General features: G+C 36.6%; 2 protein-coding genes across 3 annotated transcripts; one reads left to right on the top strand and one right to left on the bottom strand.

The window, feature by feature from the left end:
* Positions 1-845: 845 nt before the first annotated feature.
* Positions 846-7,613, bottom strand: LOC5572563 (SAP domain-containing ribonucleoprotein). Its single transcript, XM_001654028.2, has 3 exons — positions 7,409-7,613; positions 7,169-7,262; positions 846-1,835 (listed from the first exon to the last, which is right to left on the bottom strand). The coding sequence occupies exons 1-3, from the start codon at positions 7,436-7,438 to the stop codon at positions 1,006-1,008; spliced, it is 954 nt and encodes a 317-aa protein (XP_001654078.2). The 5' UTR covers positions 7,439-7,613; the 3' UTR covers positions 846-1,005.
* A 3,079-nt stretch (positions 7,614-10,692) lies between these two features.
* Positions 10,693-19,500, top strand: LOC5572561 (leucine-rich repeat transmembrane neuronal protein 3). Of its 2 annotated transcripts, XM_021850337.1 has the most exons (3): positions 10,693-10,799; positions 13,171-13,195; positions 17,999-19,500. In XM_021850337.1, the coding sequence occupies exons 2-3, from the start codon at positions 13,191-13,193 to the stop codon at positions 19,164-19,166; spliced, it is 1,173 nt and encodes a 390-aa protein (XP_021706029.1). In that variant the 5' UTR covers positions 10,693-10,799; positions 13,171-13,190; the 3' UTR covers positions 19,167-19,500. The 2 variants fall into 2 exon arrangements, with proteins under 2 accessions (XP_021706029.1, XP_001654076.1); XM_001654026.2 differs by lacking the exon at positions 13,171-13,195 and having other exon boundaries at positions 10,710-10,799.
* The last annotated feature ends 2,326 nt before the right edge of the window (positions 19,501-21,826 follow it).

Here is a 21,826-nt window from a genome sequence, read left to right as displayed (position 1 = left end):
GTGTTATTCTTACTTTAGTAATTTCAATTAGAGCTGCTAAGAAAACTACTGTTAATATTTTAGGAGAGTCTATAAAGCTATCCTTGGGAATGAATATTTGATAGAATTTTAGTTTTTTTGGGAAAATTATGTGGATAATAATATATAGTTAATGTGAGATAGAAGATTTGCAGGCATGAATTTTAGAATACATACTTTGAAAAAAAAAAATAGCTTCCCCTGTAAACTTTGGGAATAAAAAAATGGGAAGCGTTTACGTTCTTCATGGTGTTACGTAGAGTTAGGCTGAATAATGCCTAAACGTTGATGTCCGCCGAGGTTGATAAGTGCCCCGCTGGATACACCCCATAGTTCAAAAACAAATGCTCGGATTGAGACGTTGAAGCATGAAATTCACCTTTCTTCATGACAACACGAGCAGCGCTGAGCTTAAGATTTGGTATTGCACTCAATGGTGCCATTAGGAGATCGAACGTGCAGAGGAATGGTGCTATCATCACACGGTCACATGTGCTCCTTAGCATCGTGGACGACATCGATCTCATTGGAACCGGTCGCAGGACTGAGGAGGAGGACCTCGTCCCACTTAAGAGGGAGACAGCGAGGATAGGTTGCCATGATAATATTACCACCACGAATAACATGGTAGCAGGTAAAGATAGAGGCAGGTCCAGTAGTATTAACGTTGAAGTAGTTGGGGATAATTTTGAACGATGAAGGAGCTCTGCAATACGATCAGTAACGGCGTAGAGAACGAGGTACGTGGTAGATAATATTTTCTGAAGACGTATTATTTCTCCTAAAATATATGGATATTTCGGGTGACATAAAAACAATCGTTAGCGTCCTGTGGGTAATCGATTATACTGTACCCAATATCAATGTGTATTTAGTATGGAACTAGGGGATGAATCCACTCACATGAACTGATCCGAAGTAACGTTTTATGAAAATGATTGATTGCAGAAGAGACCAGCATATTTTCCCGAGGGCGAGCATTGCTTCTTAGGCGGTATTCTTGAAGCGTTCCAACCGTAGACGGGCACGTTCAGCGTAGTCTGTCTTTGTGCTGCTAGTGCTGCTGCTGCTGATGGCCACTTTACCGGTGGCCGTGAGAGTAGGTGCCGATACGGCTCCGAATCGTTCCTGGCGTTTGATCAGCTTTTCGTCCTGTTCCAGTTTAGTCATCTTATCCGACACGCTTACACCGAAACGTTCGGCCCGCTTCTTTAACGCATCAACGCTCACCAGAGTGCTGACCGGTTTGGTTGCTGACCCGCCGGAGGAAGAATCGCTGTTGGTAAGTCCGAAACGGGCAGCTCGAGCCTGCAGTTTCGAATCGGGCGTTTCGTTTGCTTGGGCACCAAACTTCTTGGCACGCATCTCAAGCCTCTCTTGAGCGGTCAGTTCGGTCAGTTTGATCACCTTTTTCTCCGGTTCACTGGAACCGGTTTCAGATTCCTTTGCAGAATCATCAGATTGTGGCTTCTTATCCTCATCGGTGCCTTTCGGAGTGGCCGTTACTGCTGCCGCTGCTGGAGTGGGAACGGAAATTGAAATGTTTCGCTTGAGGGCCACCTTCTTCTGGATAACTGCTGGTTGGTCTTCTTTCTTATCTGCTTCTGAATCTTTTGCAACGGTTTCCGGCTTTTTCTGCTCTGGTGATTCAGATTTCGACGGTTCGCTTGGAGTGGGAGATTTCAGTATTCGATCTTCTTCGGTCGCTTCATGGTGTTGCTTTTCCTCTTCCTCGTCCTCGAGGATGTCATCGTTAAGTTCGTCGTCTTCGAGTAGATCCTCGGAAATGGCTGTATCTTCCAATGGATCACCTCCGTCTAGAAAAGGGGACTTAAGTACCATTGAATTCATTTATTTAGGACTGGTAGCGGCCAGACAGTAAAATAATAGTGACAACAGTATTTTCCCCAGACTTTTCGCACATCCAAATCGCGAAAAATCAAAGTCACGAAAATAAAAGTACCTATGTCCATTTAAAGATGCTACGGCTAGCTTTTAACCAAAAATTTGAGTGCAAACCACGTGTACAGTTTTGTTTACAAACTGCATAAAAGGCCATGATGCGAGATTGAAGTTTTTCAAAAAATCGGCTCACAAATATGAATCTTTGTTTGAAACATTTTTCAAGACTTTTTGCAGGATTGTCATAGTTAACTAATTGAAATATTTGACCAAAGATTGATTCGTTACTGGCTTCTTAAGGAATTGCGCCATGAATTATTTTAAAATGCCTGCAAGAGTTCTATCTGTTTTTTTTTTAGAATATTTCATGGATTTCTTGAGAAAATAACGGGAGATAATCCTGTATGACGGATTTCACGCCAACTCGACAAAGGGACACCTTCAGAATTCAATGAAACTTTATGAGTGTGTAGACTATGTGTAACTAAGATACCTTACATACTTTGTTTTTTGAAAATCGATCTAGACTTTTTTCAATTTTTTTTTTTACTTTTTTTATAAACCCGTATAACTCGAAAACGGTAAGACCTACAAAAAAGTGTTGTATGGGGGACTGTTGTGAAATTTCCTAAAGTTTTAGAAAAAAAAAATATTGAAAAAATTAAAAAAAAAAGTTTTCTACACTGAAAAAACAATGATTCAAAATTGTAAAATCGATTTAAAAAAACGGCCATTTCAGATTTTGAACGTTTTTAGGCAAAAAGTTTCGCAATTAAGTTTACTAAAAGTCGTCCATACATTGCAAATTGGGCATATTCAAGGGAAAAAAGTTTTTCTAACAACGGATTTTTCAAGTCCAAAACTGAAATATTTGTTTCCAAGATTTTGTTCTAAACCGTCAAATATGATTGGGTTTTCAAGTGATAAATGAGTTTCAATCAGAAAATAGATTGTATTTTTATTGAGAATAGGTAAAAAACGAAATTATACAGTGATTATGTTTTTTAAATGAAGGCAGTCAATGGACTTCGTCTCTGCTTATGAGAAAATCAACTCCGTCTAACAATCCGACGGATTTTTATAGTTTGAAAGATATCACAACCGTATTGCAAACATTGAAAAGTAACAACCTTATACATACCCCATTAAATTCTCTTCTAGAAAAAGTTTTGTGAAAAAAACGTACCTGCGTTACACGCCAGATGAATAAGAAATAATAAAGATGTTTGTATTGTTATCTACCTAAAATTTTCGTTAACGATCTGAGTTACTCAACAACCACCGCATGAGTGTATAGAAATATAGGTATTTAACTTACAACTGCCCAAGGATATCGCTGGAATAATTCCCAAGCAACGATACACCAATTCGAAATTTACCATAAAAAAGATAATAAATTGGAAAACGTTAGTTTTATTATAATATCAGAAGTGTTGACCCATGACACAGTTGCAGTTCAGCTATTTAACAGATAAATTTTGTTGAACAAAAATTAAATTTCTCAAAAGCTATCTTTATGTCAGGTAGAGCTGCAGCTCATTATAAAAAATAAAAAAAAAAAATTGCCAGCTTATGTAATTACAAGAAAATACATGGATTGGAAGCAGAGTGGCACTTTTTTGCCACATCCCACGGCAAAGGCCCCTGTGACGCTATTGGTGACACTCTCAAGCGAATGGCAAAAAGAGCAAGTCTTGAAAAAGACTATGGAAACACAATCGCAACTCCGGGAGAACTATTCGACTGGGCAGTGAAACAAACTGATACATGTATCACCAAATTAAATTTCTGTTATATATCTAATGAACAATATGTTAGAATGTCAGAGAAATTGGTGGAATTGTTTGATAAGGTTAAAACTGTATCATTGTTTTATGCCTATTAGTGATACACAAATTGCAGCCATACGGTATACCAATTCAGAGGATAAACCAAAAATATTCAGTTTATTCAGAAAAGCCCAAAAATAACGTATATATTCATGTGCAGATACTACGTTTTAGGATATATAGCAATAATGAAAATAATAATGCATCATAAAAACAAACCACGATTTTTTACCCTTTCCAGACACCTGTTAAGATTGGCTTTGACCAAATAAGAAATGAAATATTATTGTGATATCTTTCCAACCATAAAAAACTCTTCGGATTGTTAGACGGAGTTGATTTTCTCATAAGCGGTTTGGTGCGAGATCAATTGTATTTAATTAAAACAAAACTCTGTATAATTCCGTTTTATTTCTTTAAACTACTCCCAATAAAACAAATATAATCTATTTTGTGATTAAAACTCATATATTAGTAAATAAAACTTTGACACTTTCCAAATGTTAGTCTAGATCAATTTTGAAAATAAAAACAAAATATGCAAAGTATCTTAGTTTCACAAACTTTTGACATCCAGAAAGTTTCATTGAATTCTGAAGGAGTGCTGCCATTCGCGTGTCGAGTTGGCGTGTTTCTTCAACGGATCACTATAATTAGGATTGCGACCAAGAGTTCCGTTTAGGACATTTTCAAGAGCTCGACTATAATTTCTCCAGAATTGTCGTTCGTTTTTTCACTACATTTTAACCAAGAACTTCTCTAAAGATACCTTTAGAAATTACTCCAGAGATTCCCTATTTTAATTGTTTTGTAAGTCCAGCCTATTTTTTCGTGGTTGTTCAAAAATGTTTTCAAAAAATTTATCCATTTAATTTGTCTAAAGGCATACCGGTCTATTTTGCTCGAAGTAAGAGGGAGCATGGAGAAGAAAGCAATGAATACTAGATGGATAGGTACTATAAGGGATGATTCAAATATTACGTAACGCATATTTTGACAATATTATTCCTCCCCCACGTAACAGCTTTTGTATGGAATATATAAAATTGTTGTATGGACCGTAACACTACGGAAGACCCCCTCCCTCCCCCTGTTGCGTTACGTAATATTTGAACCGTCCCTAAGGGAACGGCGAGAGAAATTGAATTAGATGTTGAAGATGTTTGGCTGTCTTGGTAGTGTTATTCTAACAACACGCCAAGCCGTTCCCATAGGGGACGTTAGCCACAAGAAATAACGTTTCATGTAATACTTTTTTATATGATATGTCCTCTTCAACATCTAATCCAATTTCTCTCGCCGTTCCCTTACGGTACTTATCTATCTAGTATTCATTGCTTTCTACTCCATGCTCCCTCTTTGATGTGGCGAACTCGCCAAGAGCGAAAAGCCAATCAAATAAAGATAAATAATAATGCTCCCTCTTACTTCGAGCAAAATAGACCGATATGCCGGTAAACAAATTAAATATAATTATCACGGTAGATACCTTTTTTATATAGCGTTTATTCAGAAATGTTGCCAGGGATCATCGTTTAAACTACCGCTGAAATAAATTTCATAGTGTTCTTCTCCTTCTTCTTCTTTGCATTACATCTTCACTGGGACAGAGCCTACTTCTCAGCTTAGTGTTCAATGAGCCCTTCCACAGTTATTAACTGAAAGCTTTCTTTGCCATAGCTGTCATTTTCACGTTCATATATCGTGTGGCGGGTCTACCCCGTTTGGCATAATGCCATTTGGCATACAGTCGTTTGGCATAAAGTCGTTTGGCATAATAGTCGTTTGGCATAAGAGTCGTTTGGCATAATAGCCATTTGGCATAATGGTCGTTTGGCATAATTTGTAAAAGGAAGATACTGCAGTGGTACAGTAATATGCCGTACCATAAGATGCGTCATCAAATTTCATGTTCCTTTTTTTTTAAATGACATGGAATAACTTAGGCGTTGGATATATTTTTGTTAAGGTGAAGATGAATCAAAGCCAAACTTCAAATTTTCAAGAGCACGGATCTAGAGAACCGAACACTCATTTGAGCTGAACACTTAATTAATTGGTCACCACCAGCTAGTGATCAATCGATTAAGTTTCCAGCCTGAACGGATGTTCGATTCTTCAGATCCGTGCTTTGAGGTTTGGCTTCGATTCATCTTCACCTTAAAAATGCGCCATAATATCCGGGACTTAATGACCCCGGAAGTCATGTATGATGCAATTCCAAAAGAGCTTTATTGGATATTGGTTTCCTTGAAAAATGATGATTAGAAGTATGTCCTATCACTAACTGACAACGGAATGTACGATAGTGAGCAGTTTATACACACCCCTTTGCTTAATGGAAGGAATTTGATCAAATTCAATGTTTTTCACAATTATGCCAAACGGCTATTATGCCAAATGGCGATTATGCCAAACGACCGTTATGCCAAATGGCATTATGCCAAACAGCTATTATGCCAAACGACTGTATGCCAAACGGCATTATGCCATACGGCATTATGCCAAACGGGGTAGACCCCGTGTGGCAGGTACGATGATACTCTATGCCTAGGGAAATCAAGGAAATTTCCATTACGAAAAGATCCTGGATCGACAAAATAATACATTGAATTCCTGAAAAAATCCTGCAAGATTTTATGGAGGAATTCTTTGAAAAACATTGATTCCGTTCATTGCTTGTGTAGAAATTTTACTTGAAAAATCGACAATGTTTGGAAGAACTACAGATGTAATCGTGGATGAAATATTGCAAAAATTTCTAGATAAATTTCAGAAGGAACTAGAAGGTCACTTTTCCAAATTGAGGAATTCCAACGATAGTTCTTAAAAGATTTTCAGGAATAAACTCTGGAAGTATTTTAGAGTAATTTCTGAGATAAACTATACATGAATTCATGAAATTCATATGAAAACGGATAGAGAATTGGATGGAAACAATCGACTTAGGAACTCCTTCCTTGAAAAATCTTTAATTGTAATTGTAATTGTAATTTATTTATCATACGTGGGCCTATTAGTTTACTTTTACACAAGGTCAAGGAAAGAAAAACGTGATCAAAATTACATTGGAGAAAAATGTTAATTAACGAATGTCTTCAAAAATTTCTCCTAGAACATCGAAAAAAAATCATACATTTCATCAGTCATCATTGCTTTAAGAATAACGAAAGTAATTTGCTATTGTTCGACATTTCCTAAATAACATTCTTCAGAAATTTCAACAGAAATGTTGTGATTCTTTGAATTCTAGAAGCTACGGCAGATCTTATTTTTATTTTTATTCATCACCAAAGTAGTGTCTTTAGTTTCCATTTTACCGAAAAAAAAAATACTTTAGTGACTTTTTAGTCAAAAAATTAAGTGACCAAATAAATATGAAGTGACTCGCTACCAGCCCTGTTTACGCTATTTCTTACCTATGAGCGCACCTTGAAGACGATCGACCAGTTCGTTTTTATTTCCAAGTGTGCTGAGTCCTCGATTTTTGAGCTCCTTCTTCAAATCTGCAACCTGATTAAGAATGCGATATAATATTATTGAATATCTACGGCCGCTGATATCCACCGACTCCCGAACTTTCATAACCTGATTTGTGATGTCGGTCGGACATTTTTCTTTTCGGCTCTCAACATCGGCAAAACAAATGCTTCACTTACCTTCATTTTTGAGACGTCCTGATCGCTCATACCGCTTGATTTTTGTTCCTGATCTTAGGAACAATCCGTACAAATGTGATTAGCAATTCGAGCAAACGTTTTTCCTCGAAAATAATTGATTTCAAACTTTAATTTCGCCGCCGCCGCAAAACAGTCTTTTTCCAGTTTCAACAATCAGGTTTGTTTATGTTTGACGTTTCTGGTCACGTCACGCACGGTGTGCGTGCATCAAAGTATGCAGCCAGTCGACAAACGGTTTTTAGACAACCCTGATGCGTTTATGGCTCACTAATAGGACACGCTCGTTCAAATCTACTCAAACTCACACTCAATCTCATGAGCCTATGCATGCTATAAAACGTTTGACTTTTACTGTGCGCGCTGTTTTCAAGAGAGAGCGAGACAGCACCAACACACGGCGCACAGTTTAAGTCAAAAGAACAAAAGAATTAATGGCACGTATACGTAAACTCAGCAGTACCCTTTAATGTGGAAAAAATACCCATTATTTGCTGATGTATGGAAACGTCAAAATAATGGGTACTTAATTTTTTCGAATTAAGGGTATTTTTTGCCCTTTTTTAAATTCCATGAACTTACTCTTAATGGAGCAGTGTTTGACACACTTTCAAGTTTGTTGCCGTCATAACTGAAATAAGTATTTACTAATTCGGATAAATCAATAGTAGGTGTGGTACTTGTGCACTTGACAGATTGAATGATAATGATCATTTCTGTATAGCATGGCCTACTCAGCTATATACATAACTACCACATCTCCTTTTCTATAACGAGAGATGGTCTTGTATGACATTAATTATATTTTAGCGATTTCCTGCGTATAATCATTCAGATCAATCCTGTGGTTGCTCTCTTTTATGCACGTTAAGATGAATATTTGCAACTTAGGTTTTTTTTTATGAATTTTTCACTTGAACCTTTACTCATCTTATTCCTTCAATGGGAAATTTAATTACCATAGTAACCCGAATTTATATCCGGTTTTGACATCCGTATCCTTTTCTACCTCTTTGATGGTGCGGTCAAATTTTCAAATTTGAGTCCATTTTTGCCTTTTCCTGATGGATATTCATCCGCCCTTTAGGCATTGCCCTCCATTGAGGAGAGATATGCTTGCCTTCTCCGGTAGGATTTTCATCCTCCGTCAAGGCGTTTCCCTTCATTGAGGCGAAACATTCTGGCCTCCTCCGGATGGATTTTCATCCACCGTTAAGGCGTCTCCCTCCTTTGAGGCGAGACTTTCTTGCCTTCTCCGGGTGGATTTTCATCCACCGTTAAGGCATCTCCCTCAATTGAGGCGAGACTTTTCTTTTTCCCTCGAGTCTGTTCCGATGAGATTCTATCTTTCGGAAAATCAGACGTTTATAGTTACCCTTTATAGATGCCTTGAGATCTATTCTGATCCAACTTCCGACTGGTTTATCCGCTGTTCTTGGGTTCTTGCTCGTCGCCAATGTGGTACTTGTGCACTTGACAGATTGAATGATAATGATCATTTCTGTATAGCATGGCCTACCCAGCTATATACATAACTACCACAGTAGGTATAATTTTTTGTCCCTGTCGTATTCTGATAATAAGGAAACAATTAAATATTACAGGATACTTTTGCTTTCATATGCATCCCGTTTGCATGTCCCGGTGCATGAAATCGCCAGTAGCAGCTGCCCCGTTTACCAACCTAGTAACATCAAAATTAATCAGTCAATTATGCTTTCGCAAATAAACAATGATTTATTGTAACTGTTTTAATTAATAAAAATAATTAATATATTAAAATTTCTTTGGTTGATTATTTTATATACGAAAAAAAATAATAGAATTAAATTGAATTTTCATATTCGAAAAAGAGTAAATTTTACTCTGTTTGCCAAAATATATCTGGAGATCGATTTGAAAAGGTCGAATGTGACATTTTTGACTGTCTGAGATAACTCTCTATGAAGTTTCACAAACGAAATTCAATTCCTATTTCAAGCAAACAGTTAAAAACACACAATATACGTATTAAGACACAAAACGAAATCCATCCCAGTGAACCTTTAAACAAAAGCATAAGAATACACTCATTTTTTTTATTTACGAGCATAAACAAGTTTTCCGTCTATCTGAGATTGTTTGTGTTTCATTCGACCTAATCGATACGACCTAACGCCAGTCACCGCTGCACATCGAACGGGCACGTTCAGACGTTTGACGTCTGAAACTGTCCATACGTCAAAGTACGATCGGGCTGGTTGATGGTCAGTGAAGCACATACGACCCACCGTTGTAAACAAAAATAGAGATTTTCAGAGAATTTCTGGAGTTTTCTGCATATTTATATGTTTTGTATAACGTTGACGAAGTGATTAATGCGATCAGCGATGTTACTCAGTGCAAATTCACATCTCTGCGGAATGTCTACTTTACAGAAGATGAAACGGATGCGGCTGTCGGAGATTTACTTGTTTATATCGTTGGAGAAGTCTTCATAAGGCATCGTCGGTACTTCTGCGGTGATGCTCGGATAGCAACAGGCCGAAGATTAAATCAAAGTTGAACGAAGAGAGCAAAATGTCGCTGTCGGTTTCCCTAAACTTTTCCTTAAGATCTTTCACAATCGCGAACACTAAAACATGAATTCCTAGGAAATGACACAGCATCAGCTGCTGTTTGCCTTCATCTCAATAAATGGTTTGCTCAGTAGCTCAACCAGAGTCTGATTCTGGGGGGATTTTGTAATCTTGAAGATATAAGACAAAAGGTCGAATACGCGTTTTTTTCGATTAAGCTACATTCGACCGAATGCGCAATAGGACGAATGGACAAATTTTTACTGTTCCTAGTTTTTGTTAATTACGTCAAAGTGTTAATTATTTTTGTATTTTTTAAGAAATATAATATCAAATTGGTACTTCACACTCATATTAAGATGAGTAGAATCTACCTAATGGTGAAATAAACACAAATTATTAACTTTTGTTACTTAGGACCTTTTCAAATCGAGCTCCAGATATGTTTTGGATAATGGGTAAAATTCACTCGTTGATATGACGTACAAGCCGTTTACTCTTTAAAGAGTACAGGCCCTTTACTCTTTTTATGAGTTAAACTAGTTTCTCTCATAAAGGGTACTTTTTTACCCATTAAAGAGTACTTTGGTCTTGTACTGTACTATACTTAATTTGTATGGCGTAATTTTTTACCGTGCTAGTGTGCTAGACAGATTGCATTTAGCATGCTATAATAACTGCATTCAGCGTTTCAGCCGAATGCATCCTCCTCCTCTGGTTCTGACTCATAAAATTTATTGTCAGTGCACGGTTAGCGAACAGATATGCGAAAGCATATTTTGGAGGCATTTTTTCAAACAAAATTTAAAGCGAAGGTACGTATTTTGTAATAGTTTTTAGATCTGTTTTAAGCTACTGATGTTCTATTGTATTCAGTAAATATGTTGTGTTACTTTCGTAGGCGTTAAAGACACAATTTTGGATGAGAGTAACATAACATCGTACAGATAGGCTAATGGCAATGTAAGGGAGCGCCACTCACTAAAGCTAAGGGCCCATCCACAAATGCTATAACACTGAAGGGGGTGGGCGGGCGTCCTCAAAATATTACAGCCCAATCACAATTTGTAGAATTCCCATACAAAAAGGTCTTACGAGGGGGTGGGTGGGTGTCAAAACTGGCCATTGTTTTTTTTTTAATTTTTTTTTTTTAAACAAGGCTCAAGTGCCATCAGGCATAACGGAGCCGATTTTATTAGAAATGTTTTGAATTGGTTTATTTTACTGATTGGTGTACTCGCCAAAAGAAAATAATACTTATTATACTGCAATAGTGCATCAATTCATTAGCTTCGCGAATTCATTAAAAGTTAGTAAAGTTAACCTTTCTAATGTATCTTAGTCAATTTATATTAAATAGATTCATTAGAAGATATATCATGAATTACTACCATTGTAGTAATAATTTGCAAAATATCAGTTAATCTTACATTTTTTTCATGCAGAAAAAAAGTATATTACAGCCATTAATAAACAAAATACTATATAAAAAGCAATTTATTTATTTGCATATTTTCTTTCACTGTTAACCGATAACGACGGCAACATATATGATATATCTCGTGTTGCGATGGATTTTTGGTGAAACTAGCAACACTGACCTTGTTGTATGTAGATATATAAAATTGTATTGAAGTGGATTAGTTGTGAACTGAAATAGAGTAAGAAAGGGTGGCGAGTTTGTTCCTCAGGGAAATTTGAAGTAAAACTAGAATGTAAGTTATTTTAAACGTATTGTAAGTGAAAGGATTATATGTAATTTTTCAAATAAATTTTAGCTTTGAAGCTGTGTACTCGCCCTAAGAGCCATTGTTAACCAAGCGTGATGTCCGTTAATTTGCTTAAAAACGACGATCTACACACTTAGCAATGGTTCTTAGAGCGAGATCATAAGTTATGTGAGATATGCGCATCTGCGAATGACTTATATTTTATTTTAGAATTTTTCAGGCAAGGTAACTACGGTCATCGGATGATTAGTTTTTTTTTTCTTCTATTGATACGCAATATTTTAAGTTACACTGAAATGAATTTTATTGTAGAAACTACTGAATCCATGGTAAAATTAAGAACTGCACCAACGATTTTCAACCGAATACATTAATCTGTTAACTCTACAAAAACATAGTCAACATCACTACACAAAAAAATTCTTCTGTTAATTTAACCAGAGTTGTAGTATTTATGACTAGAAACATTCTAGATTTGAGAAGTTTAGCATCATACTTTTGACCACACTTTGTTGTACGGTGGGTGTCACGGATTGAAATACAATGCTTTGTAGTGGATGCTACTATGGACATAGTCAAATTTACTGCACTGCTCAGTGATTTTCACCAGATGATAGTAAACTTAACAGATTTTTGTAGTCGGTTGAAAATCGTTGGTGCAGTTCTCAATTCTACCATGGATTCGGTAGATTATACAAGAAAATTTGTTTGCGTGTAGCAGAGTTGTCGAAGCATGTACACTACCCTCCAAAAGTCCGGAATTGCTTCACAGAATATTATAACACATCAAAATATTGAGAACCAGCGGTAAGCATAAGTTTCTCATGTAATGATTCCAAACTTTTCGGGAAGTGTTGCACTATTCAAAGTATAGTGTTACAATACTTGGTGAAGCGATTCCATACTTTGGGTTCTGCATAAAACTTGTAAACAACAAGACCAATAGAAGTCAAAATCCCACAAAACAAAAAAGGGTAGGTGTACCAGTTATGGCCATAGTGGTTCCCTATTTCGCCATACGTGATATCTAGAATGTCTTCACATTTTGAAAAATCTTTTGTGTTTTAGCAGTACAATAAAGGATAAATCTTGATGTTAAAACATTCAAAAAGATTAAAAATGTAAAAGTTATCTGAAATTTGCATATGGCCAAATAGGGAACCACTATGGCCATAACTGGTACACTTTCCCTAGTGCAGAGTCCTGGCTAATAGGGAGTGGGCCATTTGGCATGAGATTGTTTATCATATAGTTATTTGACATAACGGTCATATGGCACAATGGACATTTTGCGATAACCGGAATTACATATTCCCCTTCTTGATGCCTGTTCTTGATGTTAAATTGTTATGCCAAGTGACCGTTATGCGAAACATCATTTATGACTACAAATATGCACAGTGCTAATCATAGCCATAAACACTATACATCTATGTTTCGCTTGTTTTCTTTTCAGTTGAACGACAGGTGCCCAATATGAGGTAAGGTTCTATTATAAATTAAAAGTCACTTCGTTAAAATCAAGGGTCGTCCATAACATACAACAGGTTACTAGAGAGTGAGCGAGTTCAACAAAACATAATTGTCCATACCATTTTTTTGAAGGTTTCGTATAAAAAATGTACCAATGTACCGTGTGAGAAGGAAAGGGAAGAGGCATATGCTCCGAGACCGGATACCCTTCATGATTTTTTGTATTTTTTATAGCTTTGACATCAACATTGTTTTATTGATGGCTTATACTTATGTAGGGCAATATTTGGAAAATTTTCCAAGACATTTGAAAATATTTTGTATGTCTATACACTACTGTATGTAAATACGGACTCACTAAAATAGGTATTGCAATTGAATTACCCCCAAAAAAGTTTAGCATCGCCACAAAATAGTTAAATTTAAATTGCTATATCTCGAGATTTTTATGAATAGCAAAGGACCGATCTTCAGCAAAGTTGTTCAGCACATCAAGGACATCCTGCTGCTAGGTGGCGCTAGTGAGCATGAACATTGACCCACATGAGATAGAAAGATCAAGTTTTCGGCAAAGTTATTCAGTAGGTCAAGGAAATCGTAAGTATGAAGTGAATCAGGCATGAAACTCTTGAATATGATGTCATATCCGAATGACTTAAATATGAGGTGAATTTGACATGATTTGTTAAAAATTAAGTAGACCAATCCAGTACATCAGACTTGAAATATATGTATATGAAGTGAATCTGTCCTGAATCACTTAAATATGAAGTATAAAAGATCTAAAACATTTGAATATAGTGAATCAGTATCTAATGTGAGGAGATTTTAATCTAAATCAATTGAAAATTAAAAGCATCAGACCTGAGTTACTTGAACAAATGTGAAAACATAACTCAATTACTTACGCTACCTAGTGACATAATTATGAACTGAACTGTCTATCTTTACCAAGATAGAATTACAGTCGAATTTCGTTTGTTGCACTATCTTTAAATGGGCTACGTTTTAATTGGGCTCCCGTTAGTTGGGCTATAGCCCACCTAAAACGAAGACCAACGTCATTTTCTGACACAAGAAGCAATTCATCAATGTTGGTAGCTCTGTTTTTCAACAACTTTTACGGAGACTCCATCTTTCTATCTTATTTGAATCAGAAGAAAAAACTAGTTAAAAAGGCTCAATTTCACATGCTCACTAGCGCAACCTAGTGGCGAAAGTTGGAACCAAACTGTTTGCATTTTCGATGTCCTTGACCTTATAATCAACTTTGTCGAAGATTCGAATTTTCTACATTATCTGGATCATTAGATAAATGCTTATGTTAAACTACTCACTAGCGCCACCCAGCAGAAAAAAATAAAATCGATTTACCTACCTTCCGGATGTCCTTGACATGAGCCTATGCATGCTATAAAACGTTTGACTTTTACTGTGCACGCTGTTTTCAAGTTGCCAGTGAGAAAGAGCGAGACAGCACCAACACACGGCGCACAGTAAAAGTCAAAAGAACAAAAGAATTTATGGCACGTACAGAGGCTCATTCTGATTCTAAGGATCACAAGATAGAACATGCTTAACCCGTATAGGCCTGAGTGAAAGCAAAAATACTAAAACACCAAATACTATTAAGAGATTAATAGTTGATAGTATGCTTGAAAGAGAAAACGCTATGAAAAATAGCAACAAACAACGACAGACTTTACTTGGTAACCAAACCTTGACTCACTTCGGCAGGAGGTTTTATGAAAGCCATAGAGTTTATATTCGATAATAATATGCGCAGTATTAACCTTCCAGTCGTCGAGTGGTTGACCACCGTCAGAACCACCACGCTGCTGTTGTGATTGAAAAGCGAGGTTTGTTCACCAATGTTGTACAAAATACAACAGCGCGACGACTGGAATGTTAAAGTATTGTTTATTGCATAGTTTATTACAATACGACAAACTATAATTCCCAATATCAAGTAAATAATGAAAGTGTCTAAGTAATTTTGATTGAAATGTTAGATGCTTAGTGCTATTAACTACTTTAACAGCATAACTCCCCATAATTAAAATATTTAAATTCCAATGTAGTGTAAGATATGGCATAGAGTAAAAATAAACCAAATTCATCTATTGTTATGGCATTTCGTTTAGTTATCAAACAAAGTGCTTGAAGGCTACATGATCGTGTAAATTTAAAGTGCATTTGATTGAAGAATAAGCGATTTATCGTTGACATTTCAGTTTATTTTGATGCTCCAAATATGTGCATGAAAATAAACTTAAATTTACAACATATTTTCAGCTGTGTCAGAAGAACAGCGTATTAAGCCTATCGTCATTTAGCATAAAGACGTCTTCATAAAGTCCATTCGGCCAAACGTACCTCCCATCAAAATTACTGATGAAAAATTTCAATGTCACTCAGGCTTATGTCAACCATTTGTTCTTCCTTAGTCGGCGTTTGAAGGACGCGGTTTTAAGCATATTTCACTCATAGCGAACTTTGGGGCTGATGAAAATTGCTCTATTTTTCACGTAGTTACCTAGACTTTTGTAACAACATCCAAATTTCAGTGGATTTTTATAAGATTTCGTTGTTTCTAAATAGCATGGTAAATAGGTACATTATTAACAGGCATTTGAACGAAAAAAGTATTTAGTTTTACATACGAAATTCAGATTGGTGGAAACCCATACTTTTTGGGGCAAGTGTGCCACCTATTTGGTAAACCAAAATTGTTGGAGTGAAATTTATAAAAATGTAAACATCATCAGCAAAATCATAATCATAAACCAAAATGAGGCACCAGTAGTGGTTTCTAAAGTATAATAGCTGACATTGTTGCTCCCAAAGTGATTTTTTCTACAAATAATCAATAATAAAATGTTTTTCAGTGTGTTAAGTGCTGTTTGACTTGTATCCATCACGATTTTTTTTGATCTGTGAATTACATTTCACTCGATACTCTGATTACATTTGACGGAACTTCATCTATACGCTTATAATTTTTCTAGACTGAATCTTAAGGTGAAGCGGCGTGTAACTCAAAGAATCATTAGAATCATCATTGATGTAATAGTAGTAGTGTCGCCTTTCCATGTATATTTTCAAAACATACAAACAAAAAATATAACATTTGTGTTTAGCATATTTTTATGTAAACACATGGTAAATTTAGTAGATTGACGAGTATTGGAAATCAAAATCAACTCTTCAATCGTACATATCAAAAGAAAACATTACAATTTAATGAAGGGCAACGGAATTTCTCTGTTTTTAATTGAATTTATCGCATATTTTTGTTATGCATCGGTACGGTTTATGTTTGCAAGGGATGACGGTGTTGCCAGGTGATTGGTGACAGATTTTTCTAGCAATTGTTATATGCTTGTTTTCGGAACATTTGCTGCATATGATAAAAACTTATCATTTTGCAAATAGTTTTCCATCACAAGATCACTGATTTAATAAAATTTCAATGATTTTTGTGATCAATTCACATTAAATGCTATGATTTTACAGATAGCAACTCTGACATCACTGCGCTCAACGATCGCGATGATTGTGCACACATGATAGACGCGTCCCGACGCATCCCGACGCATCGCACTGTGGAGCTTTTCAATTATTTTGGGTGGTCCAAATTGATAAACTCTTGGTATGATTTTATGCTTCGTAGAGATGGTTTTCGTTATTTGAGAGAATCGAAAAACAAACAACGTATGAGTTTCAAGTTTCTATGCTTTGCCCAACCTTTCCGTACTGAAAATTAATACAACAGGAAAAAAGTTGGATATTTTAGACTATAAACACAGGCATGCCTCAGTGTGCGGTGGCGGCGTCGATTCGCAGCAAGTGAAAACAACCGCCATGAGCCTGTGCATGCTATAAAACGTTTGACTTTTACTGTGCGCCCTGTTTTCAAGTTGCCCGTGAGAGAGAGCGAGACAGCACCAACACACGGCGCACAGTAAAAGTCATGAGAACAAAAGAATTTATGGCACGTACAGAGGCTCATAATAGTTTTGAGTGTTGCGGTTGATAAAACTTTATAAATATTTGATTCCCGTTTGAAATGTGTTCCTTTAAGGAAAGTGAATGAAAGATTTGTTTAGTGGAAGTGTAGTGAACGCAATATAAAATCCAAAATACAAATGTTTGCTGCAGAATTACAATGGAAAAGGTAAGCACCTTCTATTTACAAGTGTAGTTGTGTGAGGCAATGAAATGCGGCATAAAATCGGAGATTTTTTTTCGAGAATATAAATCTCATGTATATTGTCGCTAAATTGATAATGCTGTATCTGAAAGTGTTGTTTATATATTGAAATACCACCTGAAGCATTTTTCTTCGCATAAATTATCCATTAAATCAGGTGATAAGCAGTTATATTTCATCGATGCTGCAAATACCAATACTATCATAACAATATGTTAATGATTTTGGCCTTAAATTCTTTTCGACTTGATAATAGTGAGGTGACAATTTTCGATTCGAGTAAAGTGACTCTCCATTTAATTTACACGGCGAGTCACTTCACTCGAGTCGTAAATTTTCACCTCGCTATGAGCCTCTGCGCGTGCCATAAATTCTTTTGTTCTTTTGACTTTTACTGTGCGCCGTGTGTTGGTGCTGTCTCGCTCTCTCTTACGGGAAGCTTGAAAACAGGGCGCACAGTAAAAGTCAAACGTTTTATAGCACGCATAGGCTCATACGACACCAACAATTCTCACCTCACGTCACTCGTAGAATAAACCCAATTGTAAACAATTTCTGTATCATATGAATTATATTATTCGACCTGATGTCTTTTCAGACCAACAATGGCATCCTGGGTGATCCCACTACTGTTAGCAGGAGTAATAGCAGTGTCCATAGCGGAAACCTACGACTGCACCATCGAAAAGGACAATGATCTGGAAATATGCGTATTTCGCAATGTGAAATACTTCAAAAACACGACACAAATTGCCTTCTATTCACCCGGCTCGACAAAGCCGGAAAATGTGGCCTTCAAGGACAGCCATATGGTGGCCATTCCTCCGAACTTCTTGATCGCGTTTGCCGACAACTTAAAGGTACTGAAGGTTGAAAATTGTCAACTGCAAACAGTGACAATCACAAAGAATTTGTTAGCTCTGCACGCCAAGAACAATTACATCGAAAAGGTATTGATGTACCGGAACAATCAGTGCGAAAATCTCAGGGAATTAGATTTAAGTAGCAATCGTTTGGGAAATGTTGCCAATGTGACAAGCTGCCTTAAGCTCGAGACACTCAATTTGAGTGAAAATGAAGATCTCTGGGAGGACAGTACTCTCGATCTGTCGGTATTCTCAAACATGGTTCAACTGCAAGATCTCAATCTAGCCGGAACAGGAGTGCTATACCTGGACAACACTAAGAAAATCGGTTTACCTCTGTTAAAAACCATAGACCTATCGAAAAACGACATATTGCCCTCAGATTTGAGACTAGAAATCTTCTATCCTTTCACGGCTTTGGAAACTCTCAAACTGAATGACAATAATATGGACAGCATCGACTACGCCCATCTGCTGGACATGAAATCGCTGAAAGCCGTGTACCTGAACGGAAACAGTTTCCAGTGCCGAAATATAAAGGACATGCTTGATTTCCTCCAAGAACACAATATTGCCACGCCGACTGATCGGCACAGCAACTGCGAACAGAATGAGCGGGAGGTTGAAGGAATGTGCTGTACCGGGCCGATGCCTCCTAGACCTCGTCCTGAACCAGTTCCTTCTCCTCAAACGACGCCTTCGCCGCCACCGCCACAGCCGCCGCCGGAGGAACCCGGTAAAACTGATCACGAAGATGGGCACAAGGCCCAGGACAACACCAATGGTAGCAACGAAGGTGGAAATGGAAGTTCTCACCTGGTCATAATTGGTGCTGCGGTCATAGTGATTGTGGCAGCCATTGGAGGTGGAATTTACTGGTATAAGCGAAGAAGTGCTTGAGTTGGTGTTAAGTTTTCTCTACTGCCCATAAACACATAATTCTCTCATGTGACATCCAGCAAACATGGGACTGACATGCATGTTCGGTAATTACGGGAGTGCCTCTTATGGCATAGTGCTATTTGGCATAATACCAAAGCTGATCCTTCTTTCTCGATTACCAAATTATTAAATAAGATACTCCCATAATAACCATATGTATTTTGTAGTTGTAAACTTATTGAAAATGTTTATGTGCCATAACAGCACGGAAAAGTTGATAGTTTTAGTTCGTTTTATCAAAAAATGTATAACAGTCTCAAAAAACTGAAAATAAAATGATTTATCCTCGAAATTGTCATTTCATATTTAGATAAAAATAAATGATAAGTTGCAGCACAAGTACTTGAATACGTCTGAAGGTATTGATGATTAAGTAAATCAGAAATCGAATTTAATTATGCACGATTTAGGGCCCTATTTTATAAGTCGAGTCGATCAAAAACGACTCGACTGGAGTCACTGTCGACCAAAAATTTCGCTCGACTTGGCTCTGTCAATCGAGTTTATCGACAGTTGTCACTCTATGTGACTGGATTACTATGGGAGTCGACGGGTGACATCTGAAATATGCATGCTTACTTTGATCGACAATGACTTCAGACGAGTCACGTGAATTTGCTCGAATTACAAAATAGACCCCTTAAGGCCGCACGGGACGTCATCATAATCATCCTATCCATTTCAAGAAGCAAATCCCAAGAACCACTCTATATATCGATGCGAAAATGTATCACTATGATTCTATACATGGAGTGCACAACCCGATAAATTTTCAGGTTCATCGGTCCACAAAAACTCGAGATTTGCTTCCACAAAGTTTTGATGATTATTGTTAGAGTGAGACGAAAGATAGGGAAAATAACACGGTCTCCCGTGTCCCCTTAATTTTAACTAGGAAATCTTATCATTTGACTGATAAGCGTATTCTGATCTGACCTCAACTGTTATGCTATCTTGAGTTTCTTGTACATATAAGACTTGAGTATCCATCTCAAAAACCTGTTTGATCGGCTGGTAAGATCTATATATAATGGCCTAACCTAAATTGAATAAGTTACCTCTTCATTCATACACGCAAAAAAATTGTGCAGTAAAAACTACCATTTTAGGGGGTTAACTTAAGCGCTCGCACCGGCAATTTTCAGCAGACCAGAAATGCGCTTGATTTTACCATGTCTATTGTCGAAATCAGATTGTTGTAAATTATTTCTGTCAAGTGGACCAGTAATGTGGTGGGATGTACCGTAAACATAGTAAATTGGTCTGAAATTCCATGGTAGTTTCAAGAATGGGCGTAGTCAGCTACAATAGTAATTTTTACCACAGATTTTTTTCCCGTGTATGTACCTAGACGAACACAAACATTCATAGTCTCAGATTCATAGTATCACAGTCCCTTGGCTGCCGGTGGACGCATGAGTGTCCTATGTGCAATTTTGTCGAAGATGAGATTTTGTTTGACTTATTTCCTACAGATTTGCAGCAAAAGCTATTCTTCGATATTCGTGAAAGAATATTAGTATAAGGTACCGCGGGGCAAGTGGGTAAATGGGGTAAGTGAAAATAATGTGTATATTTTACTGAATATGTGAATTAACGTTTCAAAATCATGCGTAAGCCGTTGAGGCCATTCAGAACATTACGGTAGGTAAGAGATTCCTGAGAATTTTCAACCATTATTGCATAATAGAGCGAAAGAGTGTTAACCTGTCAACTGGTACTCCGTAACAAGTTGGCAGCGTGCAATCTTATTTTAATATTTTCAGTGGAAAAAAGTTGCGGAAAAAATATTCTGTACCACTTTTAAGTTGTCCCCTCTGACAGTTTTAAACTGGAATAAAAAAAGTTTTAGAATTAATTCGACATAGACCTAAAAATAACTAAATTGAAACACCGTCAATTTTCCAATCACGTGGGGCAAGTGAAAAGTTTCTCTTTAGAGATTGAATTTGTGTTTTCTCTCTAGGTAGTACACAAGGTTCGCAATTATCATAGAATAACAGAACGTGCTTATAATTCAAGAAACACTATACTCAAAGCGTTAAAAGCTATTATCATGGCCAAATCATGGAACTTCTCTAAAAATAAGGTTGCCAAATATTACGATATTAATATGTTTACTTCGGACAGCCGATTAAAAGGAAGACTGATTGGAAAGTTCCAATATAAGAGAACACACGGAAATCTCGTGGAATGTCTATGTAAAGCTAGCTTAAAACATAAAAATGGGGTATAGGTGTATCCACATAAAAAAGTTTCTAAATACTTTATTGAAGGATTCGGTTTGATTTCTTTTGAAGAGTTATCCGACGTCATATCCGATTTTCTTAAAAGCAAAGAACGAGAGGTGGAAATTCTACAGAGTAGAAATGCAATTGCTGTCCCATGATGTAAGAACTAACATTCACGCAGAGAAAACGTTTTTAAAATCAAATATATTCTGTATCACAACAATATATATCTGTATTATTTGTCGGCTTATAATTGTCTATCATTGTTTCAATAACCACTCGTAATTTGGTTTAAAAATATTTATTGTTGAATTTGACAGCTGGGTTTATGTGGCGCAATAAAATTAATTTTTGATTCAACTTTTTTTCCTTTTGAAACGACAATTT

The sequence above is a fragment of the Aedes aegypti genome, chromosome 3, assembly GCF_002204515.2.
Source record: "Aedes aegypti strain LVP_AGWG chromosome 3, AaegL5.0 Primary Assembly, whole genome shotgun sequence".
Classification (NCBI taxonomy): domain Eukaryota; kingdom Metazoa; phylum Arthropoda; class Insecta; order Diptera; family Culicidae; genus Aedes; species Aedes aegypti.
The sequence above is the reverse complement of the archived record's forward strand: the minus strand, read 5'-3'. Positions and strand labels throughout refer to the sequence as shown.